The sequence below is a fragment of the Anoplophora glabripennis genome, unplaced genomic scaffold (assembly GCF_000390285.2).
Source record: "Anoplophora glabripennis isolate ALB-LARVAE unplaced genomic scaffold, Agla_2.0 scaffold328, whole genome shotgun sequence".
NCBI classification, from domain to species: Eukaryota; Metazoa; Arthropoda; class Insecta; order Coleoptera; family Cerambycidae; genus Anoplophora; species Anoplophora glabripennis.
This window is the reverse complement of record NW_019416473.1, coordinates 384,101-409,600: the sequence shown is the minus strand read 5'-3', so window position 1 is coordinate 409,600 and position 25,500 is coordinate 384,101. Positions and strand designations below refer to the sequence as shown.

The following is a 25,500-nucleotide window of genomic DNA, read 5'->3' as shown; positions in this document are numbered from 1 at the left end:
TATTTGTGCCATTACTTATTTTTGCTTAACAAGAAACATCTTACATTGAAAAATAACTAATTTTCCTGTTTTTAATAAAGTCGCTGTAACTGTTAGAAGTTAACGTTTTCAAATTTTTTGTCAGTTTGATTAAAATCGAGCCTGAAGTTTGGCGAATTTTGAACAGAACAATCGCCCTATAAATTTTTTGTTGACAGTTTCCACTAACTGTAATTAAATGAATTATATTTACCAATTATTTGGGAAGACATTTTTTAAGTATAAAAAATTATAAAAAAATATGTTTTTGAAAACTGTCATCAAATGTCGACATTTTCGTTAAATTTACAGTTGACAAAGTGAGTCTTTTTTGTCACCTATCTGTAATAGTATATTATTTAACGAGCGTATAATGTAGGCTATATTACACGAGCCGTAGGCGAGTGTAATATAGCCATTATACGCGAGGCAAATACTATACTTTATCTACGACTTAGTATCCGGTGTTTCAGTTATAAATTTGTATATTTCATCTCCAGTAAATGCTTTTGATTTCTTGGGTTGGTAGCCTTCTGACTGCCTTTTTAATAAACTCGAACTTTTGCGTAAGATTCATATTATGTTTAAGGTTAAGTGTGCTCTTAAGCATGGAATAATGGCTCCACAATGTAGACGATTTACATTTTTTTGTCAATTCCTTGAAATATACCAACAAAGTGTCTTCGGAAAACGAATTTGTGCCAATTTTTAGTCGCCAGTCCATAAAGCTGTTATATACAATTGTGTAATTTTTTCGTGATTTCTCTGGAAGTAATTCCAATGATGCTAATTTCGCGGCTTCACGAATTTCAGGAGGGGTGCATCGAATTTCATTTTCACTGTCAGAATTAAACTGCAAAATTACTGCAAAAGTCAAAAATGTTTTATTTTGCGAAGTGTTGTCAAATCAATTACATTAGTTACCATAGTAACAATAATTCAAGCAAGCTCGATTCTATTTTGTAGCGCGGTCAGAAGCTATAAGGGATACGTATAAAAATTCATATTCCACACCTGTGGAATATGAAACTCATATTCCACGGGTGTGTAATATGAGTTACATTATGTACTTACTATCACAATTATAATGCGTCTATTATTAAATAGTCGTAGATAAAATACTTTTAAGTTCTAGAACGCCAAAGCCTTTTTCGTTCTAGAACATAAAACAAATGTTAAAATAATTTGTAATTTTTTCGAAACTTATTTATAATTTTATTAATTAAACAATATACATTTTAAGTAATATAATATTTCAATACAAAACAGTAACTATTATAAACAGGACGATTACAATTTTTTTGCATTATATGTAAATTGCAATTGCCGATATTGCAGTGAGTTAAATTTATGCCAAATGCAGTACTGTCAGTTATCGTAGCTTTTAGTTCTGGGTGTTCAATGAGGCTGCTGTTGTAATTGTTTAAGTTTACTGCTTACGTTGTATTATTGGCAAGATCCGCAGGCTCTGCTGAAAATGGTAACAATTTATTTGCGATTTAAATTTTATTTTGTATAGAAACTTCTATATGTCTCCGCTACCGTACTAGAACGAATGGTGATAATATCGGCCCCTGCATCCTCTAACAGAGTGGCGGAAGAACGTTTAAAGCAGTGCCCTGTATAAGTTTCCGGATGAGGCAAATTGAGATCAGTTGTTATTTCTTTCGGCACATTCCTTATTTTGTTGACGCCAACCACCTGCTTAACACATTTTTTCCCTGATATACTTCACAAAGAATCTTCGACTTGTAGTATCTGCCGGACGTAAAGCACAGTATTTATCGAATATGTTCATTCGGACTTGAAATCACAAAACTCGGAGTACCTAGAAGTTTTGGAATCGGGAATTCTTATAATAATAATTGAATCTTTGTCTTCTATTTAATCGATCGTTATCTTTAGTAGCTCATCTCATCTCAAAGCACCACAAACAATTATTAAAATGAGCTGAAAAGTTGTATAAAATTAGTTAAATCGATCGATATACTGGTATATTAATTTCTGGCAGAAATCTATTACCAGGTGCTTCTTGTAAAAATCTCTCAATTTTCTCTTTCGTTACAATTCGGGACTTTTTCGGAATGTATCCAATTGATTTGCTTTTCAAATATGGTATTGGAAATTTTCTGATATTTACATAATTTGGCATTCAGTTTACTTTTTAACATGGAATATACTGACCATAACATCGAAGGTTTAATTTTATTAATTGTATGTTTGAAATAAGCCAGTAACGCCGATTCGGACACGTTTTGAATTTTTTCGAACTACACCACCCTTTGAATTCGTTGTAGTCAATCTCGTACTGTCTTGACGATTTTTTGGGGATTAATTGTGAAACAGCACTTTCCTTCATTTTAAATACTTCCCCTGGTAAATGCTCGTCTTCACTTTCCGGCTTCATTTTGAATTAAACACTCTTGGAATATGAATTACAATATATAATTCTGCCACTACTTTTTCAAACAACTAATTTTTATTGTTTATTAGGTTGCTATCGTTATGATAGTCAGCAACTGTCTACATTCAAACACGGTTCAAACGATTTCAAACATAAATTAAATTGTTGTATAGGTGTAACACAACTGTCTTATTTTATTACAGTTTTCGAAAAAATATTGTTTGCATCTCGAACGCGAGAGACTTTTGCGTTCTCGAATGGATATTTTGCTCGCTAAGCTCGGCAAAAAACTTTCAATCTTGAACGGAAAAGTACATTTCGCGGTCTACAGGGTGTCTGGCATACTATCGGGAGTGTATAAGGGAGGTCAAAATGACCCTCGTTTGTTAGAAAATTTATTTTTCCTAAAGTGCCCCTTAACAGAGATACAGAGCCCCAAAGCGATACCCAGCGATTTACCTTTTCGGTTCTAACTTTTGAACCGACTTGTATAATTTAATGAAATTTTAATATTTTATGTACGCTATAAAAGCTCATAAAACCATACTGCAGAAGATGTTTTACACTGTCAGGGAAGTCAGGAACGGACTTGCCACCACACTCGTTAGGCCAAAATTTTGACAGGTATCATTTTATAGATCTGAAAACTGAATTTTTAAATACTTTGGTAATTCCTCTTTAAAATAGATACTCTACATTTGTTTCGATAAAATCAACCGCCTTCGAAAAATTCAGTTTTTGTATAAGTAACACGTTCAAACATTAATTTATTTAACTATAAAGTATATCAGCATAAGCTATTTAAACACAATAATAATTGGATAACATCACAACTAATAATTCGTATTAAAATAATAAAATTTGGCATTATTACATCTCATTAATGCTTACATGCATCTAACATATAGACAAGAAGCACTCGGCAATTGTGTGGAGGCAAGAAGAATTTATTCTGATACATTTCTAATGTACCTTTTGGACGTGATACGACCCATTTTGTCGCATGAACTTGGACCGACAGCTTTCTCAGAATTAGAGGGATTGCTTTGACTTTTTACCTCTTTCTCGTAAGCTACGATCAATACTTTCAAAAGTTCTTCAGTCCGATAAACGTCGATTTGGAAATGTATCAGAACAAATTCTTCTTGCCTCATCACAATTGCCGAGTGCTTGTCCATAAATTAGATGCATGTCAGCATATTCGCTATAGAAACAATGCTCCATTATTTCGTCTTGTGTACTCAATCAATCAGACAATTTTTACAAGTGTTGTCAATAACGACAAAAACGTAGTGTTTTATTGCAGAATTCTGATTTATTATTTCAATGACGTGTTCTACAAAAACTAATTTTTTTCGAAAACGGCTAATTTGATCGAAACAAATGTAGATAGAGTACCTTTTTTAAAGAGGAATGTCCAAAGTATTTAAAAATTCAGTTTTCAGATCTATAAAATGACTGTCAAAATTTTGGCCCAACGAGTGTGGTGGCAAGTCCGTTCCTGACTTCCTTGACAGTGTAAAACAACTACCGTAGTATGGCTTTATGAGCCTTTATAAACTACATAAAATATTAAAATTTCATTAAGCCCCTTTGGGGCTCTGTATCTCCCTTAAGGGGCACTTTAGGAAAAAAATTCTATGACAAACTAGGGTTATTATAACCTCCCCTATACATTCTCGAGGGTATGAGAGTATATTTACAAGACACCCTGTATATTAGTAATAACTATTTTGTACTTGCTTCCATGTGTTTTCTCTGTTGTTTCAGTAGAGACATGCCCCTGACTGACATAATCCGCCGGGCTTCCACTTACATCCTGGGCCCCGAAATGGATGCGGGGAAAGACATTCGCTACGAAAACAACGAGGTGCTGTTCTGCAAGAACAACGTCTGCGTTCACCCACCGGCCGTGGTCAGACAGGAGACCGACATCCTTCACCATCCCGGCTACCTGACAATCACCACCAAGGTCTTCATCGACCAGTACAATGACTCCAGGCGACCCACCTTGTTCCTCACCTGGATCCCCAACGTGGAACTGGCGAAAAACTCCGTCTTCTTGCAGAACGGGCTGAAGAAGTGTCCCAACCGTTCCAGCTTGGAGAGCCTGACTTCGAACGACTCGAACGAGTTCGTCGAACGCCCTCTGACGATCGAGCTGAAGAACACGAACCCGTTCTTGAATAACGACGACAAGGATAGATTGGACACTTCGGAGTCCTCGGGGTCGGAGGATAGCGACAAACAGGGCATCAGCATCAACGTGGATATATCGAATCCTGAGATAGAAATCATACAGACGCCTGATAGCGTCAAGGATCCCAGGGAGCATTTCGAGTTTTCAAGGTTAGTGCGTGGGCTTGGGACAGGATAATTAATCCTTCAAATTGGAAAATAAAGTAGTTTGCATAATGGGGATTTTCATTTTAATTACAGCCCAATGTTCAATGAATTTCACTAGAGGCGCCACTAATTTATGCATAAATAAAATTTCTCGACTGGCATGCTATTATTATCAGCACGTCATATGTCATACTGCAAATGAGATTATACCAGTGATAAAGGCTATAATTAATCCAGTACTGGAAATAGATTTACTCGTGATACAATTCATTAATTAGGAACAGTAAAATTATTGCAATTTACTTGGACAAAATAAAACAATACTTTATTTTCATTTTTAAAGAATCATACATTCTTTTTGTTGATACAGGATATTTTTAATTCGACTGCCATACTTCTACAGGGTATTTCTTAGTCAAATTGAAATAAAAAGTCAGAATTAAGTAGGAATAAGGTTCAACTCCTTACGAAGATATAATTGTTTAAAGATGATCTAATGATGATCAAGTACCAGTAGTTACCGTAATATGCTTTGAGACATACAATTACGGCCCAGCCTGCATATTAAAAGAACCCTGCACACACCTTTTGGAAATTGGTCTTTCGGTGGAATTTCCTCCACGATACTCCAAATGCCCATCTGGAGGCGGTAGGACCCACAGAAGGGTAAAAAAACAGTGAAAAATTGATTCACTCTCAATTATATTTTTTTTACATATAATGTAGCTTGTTTACCATGCTTAGCATATATTTGCTAAAAATTTGTGAAATACCTCACAAATAAAGGATATCTTCTGAATCCACATATTTCTCCTTAGAAGTAATGGTAAGTCGTTGACTATAGTATCTAAATCTTCTTCTTTGTTTAAAAAACCATTTCACATGATAATGCATTTATTACCCAACAGAACAAATGTTCCAATTACAGGACAAAAAAGTATAGACATTCAAGTATAACATTAAAAATATAAAAAATCATAGTTCTAAATAAATACAAATGGATATATAAACTACGTCCAGTTTCTACAATATCAGTTAAAATTTATTAAATTAAAAAATTCAGTTGCTGTAGATAACAAATTATGGTACAGTGGTTTATATCGCACTGCATATATATTAAATTATAATTATTTGCTATGACATAGATGGGAGATTTAAGAAGTATGTTGGTTTTAGCATTCCCACAATAGAACATGCAATCAGCACGAGATCCATGTCTAGGAACTCGTATATTGAAAGAACACAGTAGATATGCTGAGTCAACACTGGTATGAAAATGTTTAAATAGGAAAGATAAACTATTGAGTATTCTTCTATTCTGCAAAGACTGCATTTTGAATCGATCTAACATCAGCCTATGTTCATATCCTCTATTTGGATAATAACCATCAATTCGAAAGCTTAAAAATTTAAGAAAACGATGTTGAACTTTTTCAAGCTTGTTAGTATGTATCTGGTAGTAAGAGTAGTAAGGCTGCAATATTCTAATTTAGAAAGAACTAGTGATTAAAACAGACATTTCAATACAGTAACATTATTAAAAGAACTTGAATTTCTGACTATGAAACTCAAAGTTCTATTAGCCGCATTTATAATTACATTGATATGATCAGTGAAGGATAGTCTATTGTCATATATTACACCTAAATCTTTAACATTATCGCAACGTGCTAGTAACGCATTTTCAAGGGTGTAGCTAAATATTAACGGTTCTTTTATGGATGTAAATGAGCAGACCTTACACTTTTCTATGTTAATAGGTAATTGATTATTATTCTCACACCATCTACTTACAAGATCTACCTACTCTTGCAGTATGAAACAATCTTCATACACTGAGAAATAACTTCAAGTAGCCGTAATAAATAAATAAAGAAAAGAGAAGTGGCTCTAATTTTGACCCTTGAGGTACTCCAGATGTCGCTATAAAATTTTCAGATTTGAATCCGTTGTATGAAACATATAGTTCACGTTGAGAAAGATGGGATTTAATGAGAAGAATCAGATTATCGTTTAAGCCAAATAAACTTAACTTATTATATTATTTATTTACTTATTACAATAAGAAGCCATTTTTCTCAAAAACCAAGTATTACATTTAAAAATAATAAAAGACTTTTTTTGCTGTTGAATAAATAGCAATGGAAAAAAAATATATTAATATTGAAAAATTTCCAGTGGAGTAGAATTATATTAAAAATAAGGGTTATTAGAGCCCCTTACGGACGCCTATGATTGATCTATTTTCATAATAATTTGTAAAATCGTTAGAGCTTTTCATTAGTACATAATAAATATAAAACAAATGGCTTTCATAGTTTAAGAAAAAATAAATAAAAACAAAAAAAGGTTTTTTCAAGAGCTTATATCTCTAGAAGAAAAAATGCATACTTCAAAATGACATTATTTTGACGAGATCTATCGATGGTTAAAGTCCTAATAATAAAAAGTGAATAACCCTGTATAGTTTTCTTAACCTTCAATCAGTTGAGGATCATTAGAATATACTTGTGGAAGTCGATGACCTTGAGATAAAAATAAAAATTGGATAAATTCATGTGTATTAAAAAAATTATATGGAATTTCGTGTGTTATTGAAAATACACACACCCACGCGTGCACATACACACAAACAGGGCAAAATAATGTGCAATATCCAACTTGACAACCTCCCCATACGCACGTCGAGTTACTCTAATGTAATGCATTTCATAGATGTCTATCAAATATATGCTAATCGTTGTTAAACAAGCTACATTATATATCAAAAAATTATATTTGATAGTGAATTAATTTTTCAGTGATAAAAACGGGACAACGTATCGATTTTTCAGGAAATTTCACCGAAAGACCAATTTCCATAAGGTGCGTGCGGAGTTCTCTCTGTATGATGTAATAACAAAAGCACATTTTACCACATTAACCTTTTACATGATTAGGATTTAAAAGAAACAAACTCGGTAAGCCGCTTTGTTATTTCTATCGCAACAATTTTCAGGTCAGAATCGATGACGTCAACGGACAGCCAGCTAAACTGGATAACGACCCCAGAGTTCCTGATGCAAAAACACAATCTCGCCTTCCCTGAAAGTGCCACTAATTCCCCTGTTCTACCAACCAAGTATTCGCATAAGTGTAGGAGATTTAGCGTAGATTTGAGCCAGATGAGGTAAATAGCAACCCCTAAATCGTATTAGTGACTTATCCCTCTTTCACCAAGTTCTTACGTACAACGTATTACAAAAAGTTTACGGAAAACTTTAGTCTTATTTTACGAAGCTGTGGTTCGTAATTAACGACTCACATTTTTCATAAGCAACATTTCGTGATAAAAAAATCCTTATATTTTGTTTCAATTTTGTCACCTTTAAAAGTTATACAGTGTGTCGGAATATTCCGTGAACATGGAAATACCACAGATTCCTCGTGTCAAAATTAGACGATATAATTTCTGTTCAAATTGCTTCGTTTAGGAGCTAGAGGGCGTTAAAGTTGAAAAAATCTTTAGTTTTTAGTTGGTTTTAGTTAAGTGGGGCATTTTTATGCGTAATTTTCGGTCTTTTGTCCAGGGTTTTAGAAAATCTAAGCAAGTTAGAAACGATATTTGTTCACTGTACCAGTTATCCTAAGTTTACTATTAACGCATGAATTAATCACAATTATTGAGTATTTTTACAAAATTCTGGATAAAACAAGGAAGGTAGATTCCTATGTTTACATGGACAATCGCACATATTGGGTTAATAACTATTTGGAAGCTCAGCAGCTGTAAACCCAAATGTAGTATTTCTACACTACGATCATTTTTAGGTCCCTCAGGTTGTTTTTTAACGATAACAGTTGCACGTGTGGACAACTAGTAGTGGCTTCAAGAGAGTCCCAGTACAAAATATTACATTTCCACCACGGAGGCCTGGATCACTTGGCCCAAGTCTTGCACCAGTGGCATTCCTTACTGCATAGTATCAAATTCGCGAAAGGTAAGGCTCATTTTAACATAGTCCTCGCTTAATCAAGTTCTAGTTCCAATACTTATGCAGATAAGGGTTATCATTTAGGGCAGAATAATTACCATGCGATGCAATTCATGCGTATATTTTACCTTCACCTAAATTTTAGCAAACTGAAATAGATACGGAATATGCAAGGGTACTGCTGATAAAAAATGCGAATTTAACATTTTTTTTACAAGTTTGAGACGGGTAAAATTTAATCAAGGGAGATGGGTTCGATTTAATGTTAAAATGTGACCATAGTTGTTCCTTGGCAGTGGTGAGTTTTGAACAGACAATCACTACAAATGGTACAGTCAATATTGTTAATCAATACATGGATATGTCAATAAAACCAAACGTAAAACGAAGTACATATACAGGGTGTCTGGTAAGTATATGGCATACTCTCGGGAGTGTATAGGGGAGGTCAAAATAATCCTAGTCATAAAAAAAAATCCTAAAGTGCCCCTTAACGGAGATACAGAGCCCCAAAGGGGTACCCAGCTATTTATCTTTTCGGTTCTAACTTTTGAACCGACTGGTATAATTTAATGAAATTTTAATATTTTATGTAGACCACAAAGACTCATAAAGCCATACTACGGTAGTTGTTTTACACTGTCAAGGAAGTCAGGAACGGACTTGCCACCATACTCGTTGGGCCAAAATTTTGACATGCGTTATTTTATAGAAATATATAAAACTGAAGACTCTAAACGTAAAATTATATTAGAAACTTACGATAGAAGCACAGGTAATCATTTACTAGTGTAAAAACATTTTCTCGAGATTTTCATATTAACTAAAATAAAATGTTTAGGCTTAAATATATAGGTTGTTGGTAGTCAATGGTGGGAGTTAAGTCCAGAACTCAAAGAAAGTAATTTTTCCTTTGCCAACGTTTCGCCACCTTTATTGTTACATCTTGGTGACGTAACGTCGATAAAGAAAAAATTACTGTGTTTTCTTTAAGATTTGGCCTTAATTCCCACCACTGACTCCCAACAATTTATATATAAAAACTAAGGCTACTAGCTACCTACCATTTGATTGAAAATATTTTAAAAGTGAGCCACTTTTAAGTTTTTCGTGTACGCTGCCTATGGCAACAATCGAAGGTGAGTGTTGTTTTTTAATTTTAAGAGTAAGACACTTTTAAGAGATATAATGAGATATGAAAGGTTAAGTGTTTTAGTTTGTTCTCCATGGAAAAATTTTTGATAAAGCATTTAAACGACTTCAAAGAGAAAGATACTGATCACTTTGCATCTCAAAAGTTATCTCAAGTTGCTATAAGTATACATTATTTGAGGTATGCAATCTGTTTAAAATTGACCTCCATGTTTCTAGATCCACGAACTGTATGTCCATTCAGCTGATTTAAGTTAATTTTGTATTTTACAAGCAAATACGGATTAAATAAATGATTATAAGGCACGTAGATTACGAGCTTAGGCAACCAACATTGCAGGGCTGGTACTGTCAACCAAAAATCCCTAAAGCGTCAGCAATATGAATGACACGAAAGAAATAAAATCCAAACAAAATTACTGGTCACGTGCTTTATATAGGAAAAATGATTACGATATACAGGGTGTATCTTAAGTGATGACTTTAATTTCAAGGGGTGATTCCTTGTCATATTTTAAGCAAAAAAGTGCATATGAACATCGGTCCGCAAGTGCTTCNTTAGCATAGTTCTCACCTAATCAAGTTCTAGTTCCAATACTTATGCAGATAAGGGTTATCATTTAGGGCAGAATAATTACCATGCGATGCAATTCATGCGTATATTTTACCTTCACCTAAATTTTAGCACTGAAATAGATACGGAATATGCAAGGGTATTGCGGATAAAAAAAAAATGCGAATTAAACATTTTTTTACAAGTTTGAGACGGGTTAAATTTAAGAAAGAAGACCGGGTCGATTTATGTTAAAATGTGTCCTTAGTTGTTCCTTGGCAGTGGTGAGTTTTGAACAGAGAATCACTACAAATAATACAGTAGTTATAACATATCCTTTGATATCCAAAATAAGCAAATCAATATTCATATTACGTGACGACAACTATCAAATTTATATCAATTCAATTCAATTTTATTAATTCCAATACATGGATATGTCAATAAAACCAAACGTAAAACGAAATACAGATATAGCAATTTTATAAATAATACTATTTTTTATGAGACTCCGGAACAACGAGTTGCTTATATCAATAATTATTGCTATTTCTATTACGTTGATATTATTGCAATGTCAAAATTTATCCAAATTGTGAATTACCACAATTATCGTTGATATGTTCTATTTTAAGATTATTTACTTACTCCTGTCGCATATTTTTTAGGGACATCTTACTAAAATAAAAAACTGGAATAAAAAAAGATTTAATGCATTGTTACAAATTGGCAAAAACTTATTTTAAAAATATATTGCTGTAAAGAGTATACATTTAGTACCTATTATATTGGGGATAACTTCTAAATTGCCCTCGAAGCTCAAAGTCCAGATTCGTACTTGCATCTAAATTATCTGGTTGTAATGCAAGAAACATACGTATAAGCTTGAAGTATAGAAATGAAAGAGAAGGAAAAATGAGGGAGGAGATATTGCCCTAGTAGGCTAGGAAAAAGAGCTGGGAAATGACCATTTCGCGACTTTTTGTTTCGGCAAGTTGAATTTATATAGACGCTAAATTTTATGTACAATAACATATTAGTTTTCACAGTCATAAAAACGAGGGGAAGATTGTATACAGGCTGGTTAATTGTATAATTTTTAAGTAAATTCACGTTTTTCGGTTATAACTTTTTTCCGTTCATTTCCACGAGAAAACAGTAATGTACTTTTTTTCGTCTTCAAAAGACCTACAAAGTTAGTACTCGAGCGTCAAAAATATTGATTATATCAAAAGTTATAAGCAGAAGAAATTTATTTATGACTTTTGAATTAAACATTTATAAACTGCGTTATTATTACCAGAACGTTTTGACATCGCATCCTCTCATTCCTTATCACTGTCTAATAACTCACACGAAATCTGGAATCGGTAAGTTGAATAGTTTACAAGTTATGGCCTTATAAACAAATTAACTAATTATTAGTCTGGACGATCCCGAGGATCTTCCACAATCGCACTGATTTTTTTCATGGTAGATTTCATAATAATACATTGAAATCTATCATTTTTTTTTAATTTCAAATTTGCAACCTGGATTTTTTTTATTTTTTAGCCTTAGTTGCGAAATGAAATATACAACGCACGAGCGTGACATAGTTATATATTATTACATATTCGGAGAGCTTATGAAAAGAGCTTTAAGTTAAAAAAAATCATAAAGATTCGTTGAAAAACAACGGAGTTACAGACTATCAAAGTTGACGGCCTATTGTTAAACAAATTACGTTGGTAGCGGCAAAAAAAATACTGTCATAATCGGCAACCCGAGTACTTTCCCAGATAAAAATATTTTATTTGTGGAAGCTCTTTTCATAAGCTTTCCGAATATGTAATAATATATAACTATATCACGCTCGTGCGTCGTATATTTCATTTTGCAAGGCTAAAAAATAAAAAAAATTTCCAGGTTGCAAATTTGAAATTAAAAAAAAATGATAGATTTCAATGTATTATTATGAAATCTACCATGAAAAAAATCAGTGCGATTCGAGGAAGATCCTCGGGATCGTCTGGTTTGTCGTGGAAATGAACGGAAAAAAAATATAAGCGAAAAACGTGAATTTATTTAAAAATTATACAATTAACCATACTGTAAACAATCTTTCCCCCATTTTTATGACTGTGGAAACTAATATGTTATTGTACATAATATTTAGCATCTATAGTGATAAATTCAGCTTGCCGAAACAAAAAGTCGCGTCTAATTCTATATTTCTTGGCCTATTAAGTTAATTTAGTATTTTACAAGCAAATACGGATTAAATAAATGATTACAAGCCACGTAGGCCACGAGCTTAGGTAACCAACATTGCAGGGCTGGTACTGTCAACCAAAAATCCCTAAAGCGTCAGCAATATGAATGACACGAAAGAAATAAAATCCAAACAAAATTACTGGTCACGTGCTTTATATAGGAAAAATGATTACGATATTACGTATGTCAGTTTGAGTATGAACTAAAACTTTAGTGCCAGAGAAGCGTTTTTCCGATGTAGGTCGATGTACATTTTATTTAATAAGAGAGTAGAGTGCATTTCTCCCGGTGAAATATAGGCCGGAGTAGCAGTCACGTTACACAAGGGATTAAATAGACTTTACTCTCGTAGTATCTACGTTACGTTACCCAAATCGCGTTATAATGTTTCCCCAGGGGTTATGGAACGTTATTTCCGTAAGAAACATCAAAACATCCAAAGGTAGCATGCTGGGTGCGAGGTTACCATGGTGACGACTACAATGCGACAAATCAAATAACACACTTTTTTCTGTTTAATTAATTTCATATCGTTATATTCTCTTTCAATTTTAAAACATTCGCAAATCTACTGTTGAACAAAAACATAAGACAGTTTTTATCACGAAATAATATTTTTGACATAAGTATGTGCCTATCAAATTTTTCCAGCTGTATTTTAGAAACGATTACTTTAATTTCAGAAAACGCCATTTCTATATCTTCCAAATAAATTTAATTTTATATTACTTTATCTTACAAAATGCTGATTCAATTTCAGAATTTGCCAATTCAATTTCAAGATTTGTTTATTATGTTTTAGAAAAGTAAAATAATTTCAGAAAACATCATTTGTAATTCAAGAAGTATCAAATATACTTCACACAATCATTAATTTATTATTACTATTCGCCACTTATTAACTGTATTGCTTTAAGCCATAATAAGAACAATGAAATTCATTTTAACCTTTGCCGGTGCAATACAAATATTTCACTCTAACTCAGATGTAAACGTTGCAGTTATTTAGTCAAATGATGTAACAAAAATATTAACTTGATGTTTTTTGCATCTTCTGAACAATTTATTGGCTCTCATCGCCTTCTTGCACCAGAGTCAACATTTCACATTTTTTAAAGTTGAACTGACCATTATGAATATATTAGTTGACGTTTTCTGAAATACAGACAACTTATATAAATTCAACTTATGCTTTCCAACATAAAATTAACTAACCTGAAATACGATTATTTAAAATACATTTGAAAAATGTCTGTATGTAGAAAGCTATTATGTACTATTATATAATGGTTATTTTTACATTTTTTGACGTTCCCATCATTTACAAATTTTGTAATTATCTCTGAAAAAGTTTTTATTGTAAAACACTATTAAATAAATTTATATCTTTTTTAATAATGTTAACGGAAAATATTTGTACTTACCTATTGATTCAAATTTTAACAATGTCTTTCTTTTCCTTATCAAAGTACCTAAATTTAACAATTTACTTCGTAGCTACGATCGAATTCCACGAACTTGACATTGAAAGCATCGTCAAGGGGGTTGTCGATGATTTATTATTCAGGGAATAACAATAAAAATAACCCCTGTAGGAATATAGTGACGTGACATTACAGTTAAGGAAAACAGCAACCGAGGGCAAAAAGAATTTTTTATATAAACAGAAAAAAATTTAATTGAAATATACAGGGTGGCCATAAATTGTCCCCTATACTTTTAGGACGGACAGTACATGAAAAATAAGGGTACCTATTTACATAAATCTTTTATCTGTTTTTATGCGTAATTTTCAGTGAACATATAGCAGTCATTTGACGAAGGTTTTTCAAAATCTAAGTAAGTTAGAAACAATATCTCTTCACTGTACCAGTTATACAAGTTTTCTCAAGGGTGTAAGACAATTTACAAGCATATTTTTAGATCTCATGTTTATTATTACATTTTCTGAACTTTGCACGCCTGTTGAATACATAGAAAATTGCGTACGGTGCTATAAACATAATCACACCCTGCAGAATGCTTTTAGAGAACGATTAACACACGAACTAATCGCGATTATTAAGTACTTTTTCCAAAATTCACGACAAAACAGGAAAGGTACATTTTCCGATGTGAAAAATTAAAGAAATCCTTGTATTTCAACGTTTTTACAGTTTAGATGGATTTTTTTGTCCTATCATTTGTCATACCAAAACTGTGATCTCTTATCTATAAAACTCCAGCCTTAAAGGGAATGGTGGCTATTATATTTTTTGAGATACCTTAAAAATCCTTAAAGATTATTCATATTTTAAAACATTGGAACATGCCGATACGAATTTACAGTATTCACATAGAATATTTTACATAATGTGTATTTTTAGGGGGTGACGCAATATTTCCTACTTAACTTTTTCTATTTTTACCCTATTTATTTTTTTTCAAAATAACTGACCTCTAGATTATGTAGGCAAAGAGCTACTCTTGCATAATTTCTATAAATCGAATCGTTTCATGAATTTGTAAAATACATAAGTCCAGATCTATGGAAATCAATATTTTTTTAAATATTAAAATTGGGGTAAAAAATAAAAAAGTTGAAATAACGACAATCAGTAGAATAAGCTCTTGACCCTTTGCAGGATGTGAAGAGAACCTTCCCTACAGGCACTTCATGGTATGCAGGCCAGAGGTTTCCGTATTAGAACTGCACCCAGAAGAAGGGCAAGTGCCTAAGTTGACGGAAGAAGTGTTCAGGAGCTTATTCAATGACATCGGCCAGCTGGAAGACGACCTGACCCTCAGGAAGTACATATTCTTTTCAGGCATGGACAGGAACATTAGGAGAGAAGTGTGGCCTTTTTTGCTTCACGTTTACCCCTACCACAGCACGTTCGATGAAAGGATTCAGATTGCCGAAATTCGAAGACAGGTAACTTGATTTCTTTATTGTGAGTTTGAAGTTGTACATAAAATCATCTGAGAATTTGTAGGAATATGAAGAGATCAGTAGGAGGAGGTTAGATCTGAATGAAAACCAAATGAATCAGTTCAGAAGGAAAATACAAAGCGTTGTGGAAAAGGACGTGATTCGTACTGATCGGGGTAATCCATTTTTTGCTGGCGATAACAATGGGAATGTGGGGTTGATGAAGAATATTCTGCTAAACTATGCAGTTTATAATCCAGGGTTGGGGTAAGTAAACTAAGTAGTTCCTCCAAATTTTACGTAATTTTTTATATCAAGGTTTATACGGTACTTGGACAGAATTTGAGTTAATTAATGGAAAAATATGACCTTTTTAATGAGATGGCACCTATGCGTAAAAGTCAGTAAATGGTTTTTACTTATGGAAACCGCACAATGTCTACAACTAAGATCATTCGTCATTAGATCCACCATTCATATACCAGTTTCGAATTATTTTGTTCTGTATTTACTTCATTTTCTATTAAATCGTATATACAGGGTGGCCAAATGAAAACGAAACAGAGCCATTTGCAGGAACTGCGTCAAGATTGTAGAAAAACGCTCAGACCCGTCGATTTTAGATTAAAGGGGGACATTCTTTGCTGGTATTTTTGACTCCGCCACTTTCACCCCCAAGCAAGGGTAAGCATCACCCCAAAATATTTAAATGGCATTGGGGGTTGAGTAATATTTCTTTTGAAAGCTCTTACAATTCTCTTTACAACAGACTTTAAATTTTATAATTCCGCCCAATACTTATTAAGAATTTTGATTTTAAAGTTGAAACTTATGTACAAACAATTAGTAACGGTAAAAATGTCAGTCATTCGAGTTAAGTACGCCAATGGTATAAATTTAGTATTTCTTGCGTTACATTGGTTTTTGGCGATTTGTTATCACTTTCGTAAAAAAAACACAATTGTAAAAAACAGAAATGAATGCTATACACACACAATGAACGTAAAATTAGTGGATTCCAAATTATTTTCTAGTATTATTTGGAAGCGTTGGTTGGTAGTTTATTTAATTGTGTTTTTGAAAATTAAACACTATGGTTTATTCCATTGCGGAAAGGGTAGATATCATTTCGCTTTACTTTATGAACAATAAATGTGCGAATAGAACAGCTCAGCTATTTAATGAACAACATCAAGATCGACATGTCAGGAGGAAGTATGTTCTAGAGTTAGTAAAAAAATTTCAAGAGACAGGGAACGTAGCCAATAAAAAACGAGAAATTGAAAAACCTATAGTTAATGAAGCTAGTGAAGTTGCAGTTTTGGGACAAGTTCATCTTGATCCTACATTAAGTACGAGGCAGCTGGCATCTGTGTCTGGGATCAATCGAACTAGCATACAAACCATTTTGAAGAAGAATAAATTCCATCCATACAAAATACATTTAGTCCAGGAACTTCATGAGGATGATTATGACCGCCGTTTGCAATTTTGCGAAATAATGAGTGAGCGAGCAGGGAACGATCCACAGTTCTTTTTTAACATCTGTTTTTCTGATGAATGCAGTTTTTTCTTGAACAGGACGGTAAATCCTCACAATTGCCGCTATTGGCTGGAATTTTTGGTGACCGGCTGGAGGGTCCTTTTTTCTTCCTGGTAATTTGACTGGCCAAATGCATTTGCAATTACTGGAAGACGCTATTGACCTTGCCTTGACTGAGATCATTGAAAATTTTCCAGAGTATGATGAAGATAATTTGATTTTTCAACAGGACGGTACTCCTCCGCATTATGCGTTAATTGTCCGTCAGTATTTGGATCAACGTTTCCTACCGAATTGGACTGGGAAAAGAGGCAGCATTGAGTGGCCTCCACGATCACCGGATTTATTGCCCTTGATTTCTTTTTGTGAAAATGGCTCTGTTTCGTTTTCATTTAGCCACCCTGTATAACATACAACATTTGTATAAACCTACAAGTAAACGTTTATAATATTTTCTCATTAAACTAAAATTTAGTTACTAGAAATGGTCTTTGAGTATATTGGTGGTTAACATTTTCAAATCTGTTTGTTGAGTACATTTTCAGTCAATATTTGGCATTTTGATAATTTTACACATTTTTCATAGTATTTGAACTAAAACTGATAGTTTCACTCATAAAATTTTAGTAGTACTCATACTAATTCAGGAAAATTTCACTCAAATGGTGTGACCAGAAATTGATACATCGGTGAGTGAAATTGAGTCCAATTTTTCTTAGTGTAATTTTACAAGTTATTAAATTATTATTATTGAAAGAGTCTATGGTTACAATCTACCTATGGTTATGGTTTATGCGAGTCTAGGTTACAAGTCACACAATACCAAATGTTTTTCACTTATAATTGATGAAAATTAAAAATCCTAAGTGAAATTCAAAGTCTTCACTTAACAAAATAGAGAAAAATATTTGTATTGATACAAATTATTCAGTAACTTGATTATTCAAATTGTGTATGTAGTTCGCTCAAGGCAAGTGTGGTCTTCTGGATCAGTGATTTGCAAACTGGATGACGAAGCAGCAGCATTCTGGTAGATTTTGTAACCGTTTGAATAGTGATCAGAGAAAAATGTTGTAAACATTTTAATAACTTGTTTAGTTTTGGACATTTTCATAATGTTCATGTTTCATGTTAATCATCATATAAATTCATCCTTATTCAATAGTTAAAATCCTAAACAAAACTCATGATTATTTTAAAGTCAATTGACAGAGAAAACCTTTACTAAGAACCTTTTTAGGTATACTCAAGGCATGAGTGACCTTCTGGCACCAGTTCTTTGTGAACTAAAGGACGAAGTAGCAGCATTCTGGTGCTTCGTTGGGCTCATGCAAAGAGCAGTGTTCGTGGCGACGCCGACGGACAGGGACATGGACAGATCCTTGAGGTACTTAAGAGAACTCATCAAACTAATGGTACCTAAATTCTACGAACACCTCCAAAAACATAAGGATGCAATGGAGCTTCTGTTTTGTCACAGATGGATACTTCTGTAAAGATTATCTGATATCTTTGTGGGGTTATTGCTGACTGTATTTATTCTAGGTGTTTCAAGAGGGAATTCACTGAAGGCGTGGCTTTAAGAATGTGGGAAGCTTGTTGGGCAAACTACTTGACCGACTACTTTCACTTGTTTCTTTGTCTGGCTATTGTATCGGTGTACGCCGATGACGTTATTGCTCAAAACTTACGGTCTGATGAGATGCTGTTGCATTTCAGTTCACTTGGTAGGTGGTTCATACAGAGTAATCAGTCACTATCACTAATTGTATATTGAAGTTCGGAAAATTGCAAGGCTACTTTTAGATTAAACAATTTCAAATAATAATAATATCTCTACTCCTCATTCTAACTACGAGAATTAGCCCAGAAATCGGAGGCTTGTGCGGGAGAGGAGGCAGCATATTATTATTACGCAGGCCGCATTTGCGCCGTAACCGTAATCAACCGTAACTTTATATTAATTAATTTTCTCAAAAATTTGATAGCGGAAAAATAATATAGTAGTATTCCGTCGTTACGACCACTACACTTTTAATACACGAAAATTCATTTATTTTAAATTGAACACCCTATATTTTCATCTAATATACTGTCAGCTGTCAGGGATAAAGTTACAACTTTTTAGATGTGTATTTAGTGTTTTCTTTGGCTTTTTTAAATAAAAATTAGTACCATATTAGTCACGATTCTAGAATGGTTACTTTAAAAGTTATGTGTGTGTACTTGATGTCTCCATTTTAATAAAAAAATTGTAAACGACGATTTTTTAATTGATCACTATATATATTATTGTCTCTAGCATACCAATATTCTACATGGTAAGAACATTGAATCGATTTCTTCAATCAATCGTTCATCAATTTCTCTCGACGTACTTTATTTTGAAATTGAATAATTTTATGAAATCGTAAGGAGAACATTTTACAGACAATATGTGAATTCGTGTGAATTCATATGTGAATCATTGCTTGTGGTACAAAGATGTGATAAAAATTCTCGGATAAGTATTTTTAGTGAAAAAGCATTCAGTGATATTGAATTGGAAAGTTTTAAGTGAACTATGTTACATTCTAGGTTAATTTGACTTTTACGAGAAATTCTTGAAAACCAAAGAAAATCCCACGTTCCAAAAATTCGTAGGTTTAACCTCTACAATGTCTATATTTGACTTAATTTAACATAATGTAATTTATTATAAAAGGTACGAAGGTTTTTACAGATCCTTTTATTGTCAAAATTTTAATAGAATGTTAAATATCAAAATTTTGTAATTGTTTCGAAACTCTAAAAATATATAGGGTGTTTCATCTTTTCAAATACTCTCATAACATATCACGAGACTCCAATATACAAATTTTTTATATTCCAATTTGAATATTTTTCCTATATAGGACAATTCAGCCATAGTTTTAAGGGAAGATAGAGAAAAATGGGTAAAATACGAATACCCGTTTAAAAAAATTTTTAAAGCTGAAAAAAAAAATCAAATCATTACTTAAACCCCTTCTCGAACCGATCCTGACCCGCAAAGGTCTAGCGAGAATAAAACTTGACCTACCATAATATTCGGTCATTAACCTACCTTTTAATGCGTTTTTAATCATTCGCGAACGACAACGAATAAATAGAGCTTTTTACCTAGACACATGAATAAATAAGATATTTTTTTACATTTTACAACTAACACGTATTATTTATTTGTTAATAAAAACAAATGTATAAGGATAATAATTGTTTAGTATTTTATACTATGTTTTATAATTATTGAATATGGGTTTGTATTATATTGAATTAATTATTCAGTTTGTAATACGTATACCTTATTATGTGATTTATTGCTTTTCAAAGAGTAGTATGGTACCTACCGATTTAAAATGACAGTACACCTATAAGAAACACTTATTCATCACCGTCCATAGCACTTTATTAATAGAATAGGTATCCATTGCACTTTGATTTTGAAACCAATTGCAAAATTCAAGATGACTGGGGAAATCAGCTGTTTCGCTTCAACGTTCGAACGTTCTGTGGTGCGCCGGCGAGTTCCCAGTCGGGAAATATGATGCAAAGTAGGGCGCCGAATTAACGGGAGTTAAGGGGTAATTTGCTTATTTTTAAAAGGTCGAGTAAATTTTTTTTCTACGATTTTCTCTTTTTTAAATTTTTAAATTTTATTATAAAACTTGAAAAGAAATATTCACAAAAAACGCTGTGGATTTTGCCCCTAGCCCATCAGTTCGGTTTATATAATGTACAATAAAATTTAGGAAATTGTGAATAATTTCGATGACGTCACTAAGACAAAATTTTAAGTCAAATATAGTCCGTACGCTATTTGTTGAGACATAATTCCAAGAAGACCCCTGCGTCACTTACTTGGAATTAACCGCATTCGACACCAGAGGTGGAAAATTTCAAGGCACGCCCCTGTCGCAGTTAATTGTTACAGTAGTTCCGATAACAGAACTTTATTGGCTTATTTTTTCTTTCTCAACAAATATCGTACGGACTGTATTTATATCACCATTTCATAAAGATCCCAGCCTGCGGTTTCCTATTTGCTCTTCCTGTTTTTTTTTCTGTAAAGGCGACCAACCATCATGTTGGTCACCATTTACACTTAGCCATTGTCTAGTTGCTTTAACAGATTCTAATATTATTTTTAGCGATGTATATGGACGGCCAACTAATAGCACGAAAAGCTAGAGGCCTTCTGCACCAGTTCAGGCAAATGAGGGAAATACCCTGCACCCTTTCTGGTCTGTGCACGAGGTGTGGCCCCGGGATATGGGACAGCTCGCACAGTCCTCGCGTGTACTGCGTTGGCCACGACCAACTAGGCTTTTGCAACAACTGTACAAACTAAGACAAAAGCCAATGGTTGCGGTAGAGCAGCGTGAAGCAGCAACAAAAAACTGTAGTAAAATGTCCTAACACAGAATACGTTTCCATGTAGATATACCTACTTTAGACGAGATGTAAAAAAGGAGAGAAAAAAACAACAATTGATTTTCAAATTGTTTACGGTTCGCTGCTATTCTGTAAAGTATCTTAAGAGATGAGAATTATTTTTGCATTTAATGTTGGGTTGTAACATAATTTTATACCGATAAATGGAGTGGTTGTTTAAGTGTGGAATTATAGTTAGTAGTTTAGAAGGTTGTACAGCAGGTTGTATGTCATTTAGTTAACTTATATAGGGTGTTTTTGAAAACGGAGTTATAGTTTTAAGAACGGCCTATTTATATTAAAATGAAATAAAGTACCTAGGTAATTTATGAATGGTATAGGGGAAGAAGGCGGTCTGTCAAAGACCATAAATTTTATGGGAAATGGACGAGTTTCACATCACGTTACTTGTTTGTGGATCACTTGCTATAAATATAATAATTCAAGTAGGGTTCTTTATTGTTGCATGAATAATTATTTGTAAGAAGCAAATACTCATGTAAAGTCTTGTTTTTGAGAAAATTTCGAATATTTACTGTAATGATGAAAAAAGGAGTATATCATAGTAATTTATTGTACAAAAAATAAAATATTTACAGGAAATATGTTTATAATGCAGATTTTATCCTAAAAATATGAATTAACTAATAATAACCAATTCTTAGAGGAATGATACTAAATGATTTAAATTCTTTGGACTTCTTTGAGATTGAGTGATGTCTGAATTTGGAGTTTTCCATTTGATTGATACTGATCGCGGCATTCCTGCTTTTCCCACGTTGGCAGACTTTTATAGTATTTACTGGCTGCGGGATTCTAGCGAAATTTTATGAGGGATTGAGGATTATTGTATGTTTCAAGAGATATCGGTATTAATTCAAACTGTCGTAAGGTAAACTGGGCAGTAAATTAGCTATTATCTGTTTTTGTTGAGGTCCAACCCTATCATTTCTTTTGGGTCCACTAAGACTGTAGTTTCTCAAGACCCATTCCAGTATGGCGAAGGAACTAATAATTTTCTCTTAGAACTTGCATTTGTCTTATAGGTCCGGACTAAATTGGACATTTGGTTATGTAAAACTTAGCGAATTGTCCGGTCGAGTTCTTGAATAATTCTTGAAATTACTTCGACTACTCTGAATAGTGTCGGGTTTGCTCTAGCTAACTTTTATGAAACATACAATATGACAATGTTAACAAAATGCTTTTGGCTGGTGTTAGATTACCGGTTTTATATTTACTGACAAACCGTCTCCTTACAAAGCTTACAATTAAGAATTTTAAAAAATTTGTTTTTTCTTGTATCCAGTCCTGGAAAGATTGTTCTAGGTGCGTAGTAATGGAAAACGCATCCGTTTTTGTCTTTACTTTTATATTGCAAAAAACGTGAGATGTTAATGAAATAATGAATATTTTAAATTTTAATACTGGTGTGTAACCTTCTGGACAGGCGTTGAATGAGAAAGTGAATTTTAAACTTACCAATTACAATAAATGTTGAATATTATCCCTGTATTACTGACACAGAATCGTACTTGTTATATCCAAGATTCGGCACAGGATAAATGCTCCTTACTGGTGAGTTATGTCTGATGCGAGTTGCAATGCTTGTACACGATAAATTTGATATAGACACAGTTAGTTTTCGTGCAAATTTTGCTGTAGGATTAATTTTACGAGAAAAATTTCTGGTGATGGTCTTGTTTTTCGGCAATATTGAGAATTGTTTGCTGAATTTGCAACAAACGATTTGGCTCAGCTCATCCGGCATTTTTTAGTCTTCCTTCTTCGTGCTCATGACTTCTCTGAACGAGATAAACACATTTTCGGGGTCTGGTATGTATCTTATTACGATAACGTCGTACAGACTTTTGAGGACAATCTCCTTTAATGAAAATCTTGTTCAAAGTTCGTTGTTATTGTTTTTATGTGCTTTTTTGACAAAAATGTTGGGAAACACTGGTCTATTTTCGTGCGGTAGTTCGAAACATTAATTTCAGAATCATTGTCAAATATCTCATAACTTCAAATCTAAACATTCAAAATTAAAACGCCTTTCAAAAACGCCCTATATAAAATAAGGTCTTTTTATTGCACTTTGTAGTAACATGGAATTTTAGCGTAATTTGTATGGGGATGAAGGATATTTTTTAATGTTTATTTATAATTTATAATGTAATATAAAACATAGTACCAGTGCATAAGTTCTTGGAAAATAATATAAATAATACATACGCGATATTATTTTCAAATGTAATTTTTTTTCTTTTTTTTATACAAAGTGTTCACTCACTAATTAATCAAATGCTACCAATAGATTCTACCATAAAAGTTAAGTAGGAAAGTCTAAATAAAATTTTGTTTTGATGTTGCAGAAATTAAAACTATTTTTGGGCCTATTTCGGAAATTCGTTACGCATTTTCTTTCTATCGTAGAATCGTAGAATGTTGTATGGAATATTAGTAATGAACATATGTATATTTTAATATATTTTTTGATCTATTGTTAGATATTTATCTGCACCGTAAGAATACATATATATTTTTGTCACTTAAAAGTACCAAATGATCCTTTTCTTGTGTGGCCATATTACCTATACTTTTTACGAGTAAATATTACTTTTAGCTGTATTATTAAGAGAGGATATAGTATATTTTTAGATATAAGTATTTTTTTCAAAGAAAATAAGAAGCTAATAGGCTTTTACAAGAAAATAAAATCTGTAAAAAATGTCAAATCTGCGAAGTAAAATATAACTACAGCATGATAACAAAATCTATCAATTTCTGAAGATTTTATGAAAAATCTAGGAAATTTTATTTTTCCTTCAACAATAATAAATTCTTCTACCATACGTGTACCATTATTGATATAATCTGAGTGACTAAAAATGTCTAGTACATAAATATTTTAATATTTTGCAACTAAAATATAACTGTAATTATTAGGCTTAGTGCGGCACGGAGTTTAATAGGACCGTAGTCAGATTACGAATGAAAATATTAATATGTTTACTGAAAATATGTCCCAACATAGTACTATTATCAAAAAGCAAGGCTAAGTGGAGGATAATATACCTATATAAATTTAAATGACACCACTTATTGGAAGCAGTTAAACTTGTGTTGACTATTGACAACGGACAGTATGATAAATTGTTGAGGCATGAACTATATATTAATATATTTGCTGGTAACTGATGATATATAAAACTTTACATATGTTTTCCAAAATGGTGTATCCTGAATTTTTTTCCAACTTTCTTTGTATTTTTTCTTTTATCGTACTACTGACTGGGCGTATATTATTGGCATCGTATATATTTTTTTTGTACATCATCCATTATATCAAATTGTTTATTTAGGGATAGTCCATGTGATTCCGATTTACGGAATTACGGAACTAGGGGTTCTCTAGTTTGTCTAATGGAATATTGCTTGAAAGAAAGGCGTCTACAAGTTCATAGAAAAATACAGTCTTTAGCGCTGGACGAGGCATGGCTCTTCGAATATCTTGTCACTTTAGTTTTGTAACAAGAATTTATAATGTGTTCACACACAGTACAAAACAGGTAATTTCCTTTAATACGTATGTCCCTGTAACTTTCGGGATAACTGTCAAACCACATTTGAAATAATTCCCGTCTATTTCTTTTCTCTTTTGGCATTTTATTTCACTCTACCCCCCCCCCCCAAGTTATAGTTGTTAATGTAAGTTATATTACTATTTATAAATAGTTATTTAAATACACACCGCGAATACAATTTACAGCAGACACCAACTACTACAAGGTTCCGTAAATAACTGAACAGTTCAAAACGCGTGTCAGCTGTGAAGGCCACCGATCCCCACGCCGCGCGCCGGCCGGCTCTGTTAGACTCTACACGTGC

General features: G+C 32.9%; 1 protein-coding gene across 1 annotated transcript; it reads left to right on the top strand.

The window, feature by feature from the left end:
- The first annotated feature begins 4,199 nt into the window (after positions 1 to 4,199).
- Positions 4,200 to 21,526, top strand: LOC108905333 (TBC1 domain family member 16). Its single transcript, XM_023454639.1, has 8 exons — positions 4,200 to 4,771; positions 7,767 to 7,937; positions 8,579 to 8,748; positions 15,328 to 15,617; positions 15,679 to 15,881; positions 18,398 to 18,649; positions 18,703 to 18,884; positions 21,327 to 21,526. The coding sequence occupies exons 1-8, from the start codon at positions 4,200 to 4,202 to the stop codon at positions 21,524 to 21,526; spliced, it is 2,040 nt and encodes a 679-aa protein (XP_023310407.1).
- The last annotated feature ends 3,974 nt before the right edge of the window (positions 21,527 to 25,500 follow it).

Excerpts from the sequence above, each read along its gene's own strand:
- LOC108905333 (XM_023454639.1), top strand. The coding sequence starts at position 4,200 with ATGCCCCTGACTGACATAATCCGCCGGGCTTCCACTTACATCCTGGGC. Across the intron at positions 15,618-15,678 it reads TTGCCGAAATTCGAAGACAG|GAATATGAAGAGATCAGTAG; the intron begins GTAACTTGATTT and ends GAGAATTTGTAG. Across the intron at positions 18,885-21,326 it reads GTTGCATTTCAGTTCACTTG|CGATGTATATGGACGGCCAA; the intron begins GTAGGTGGTTCA and ends TATTATTTTTAG.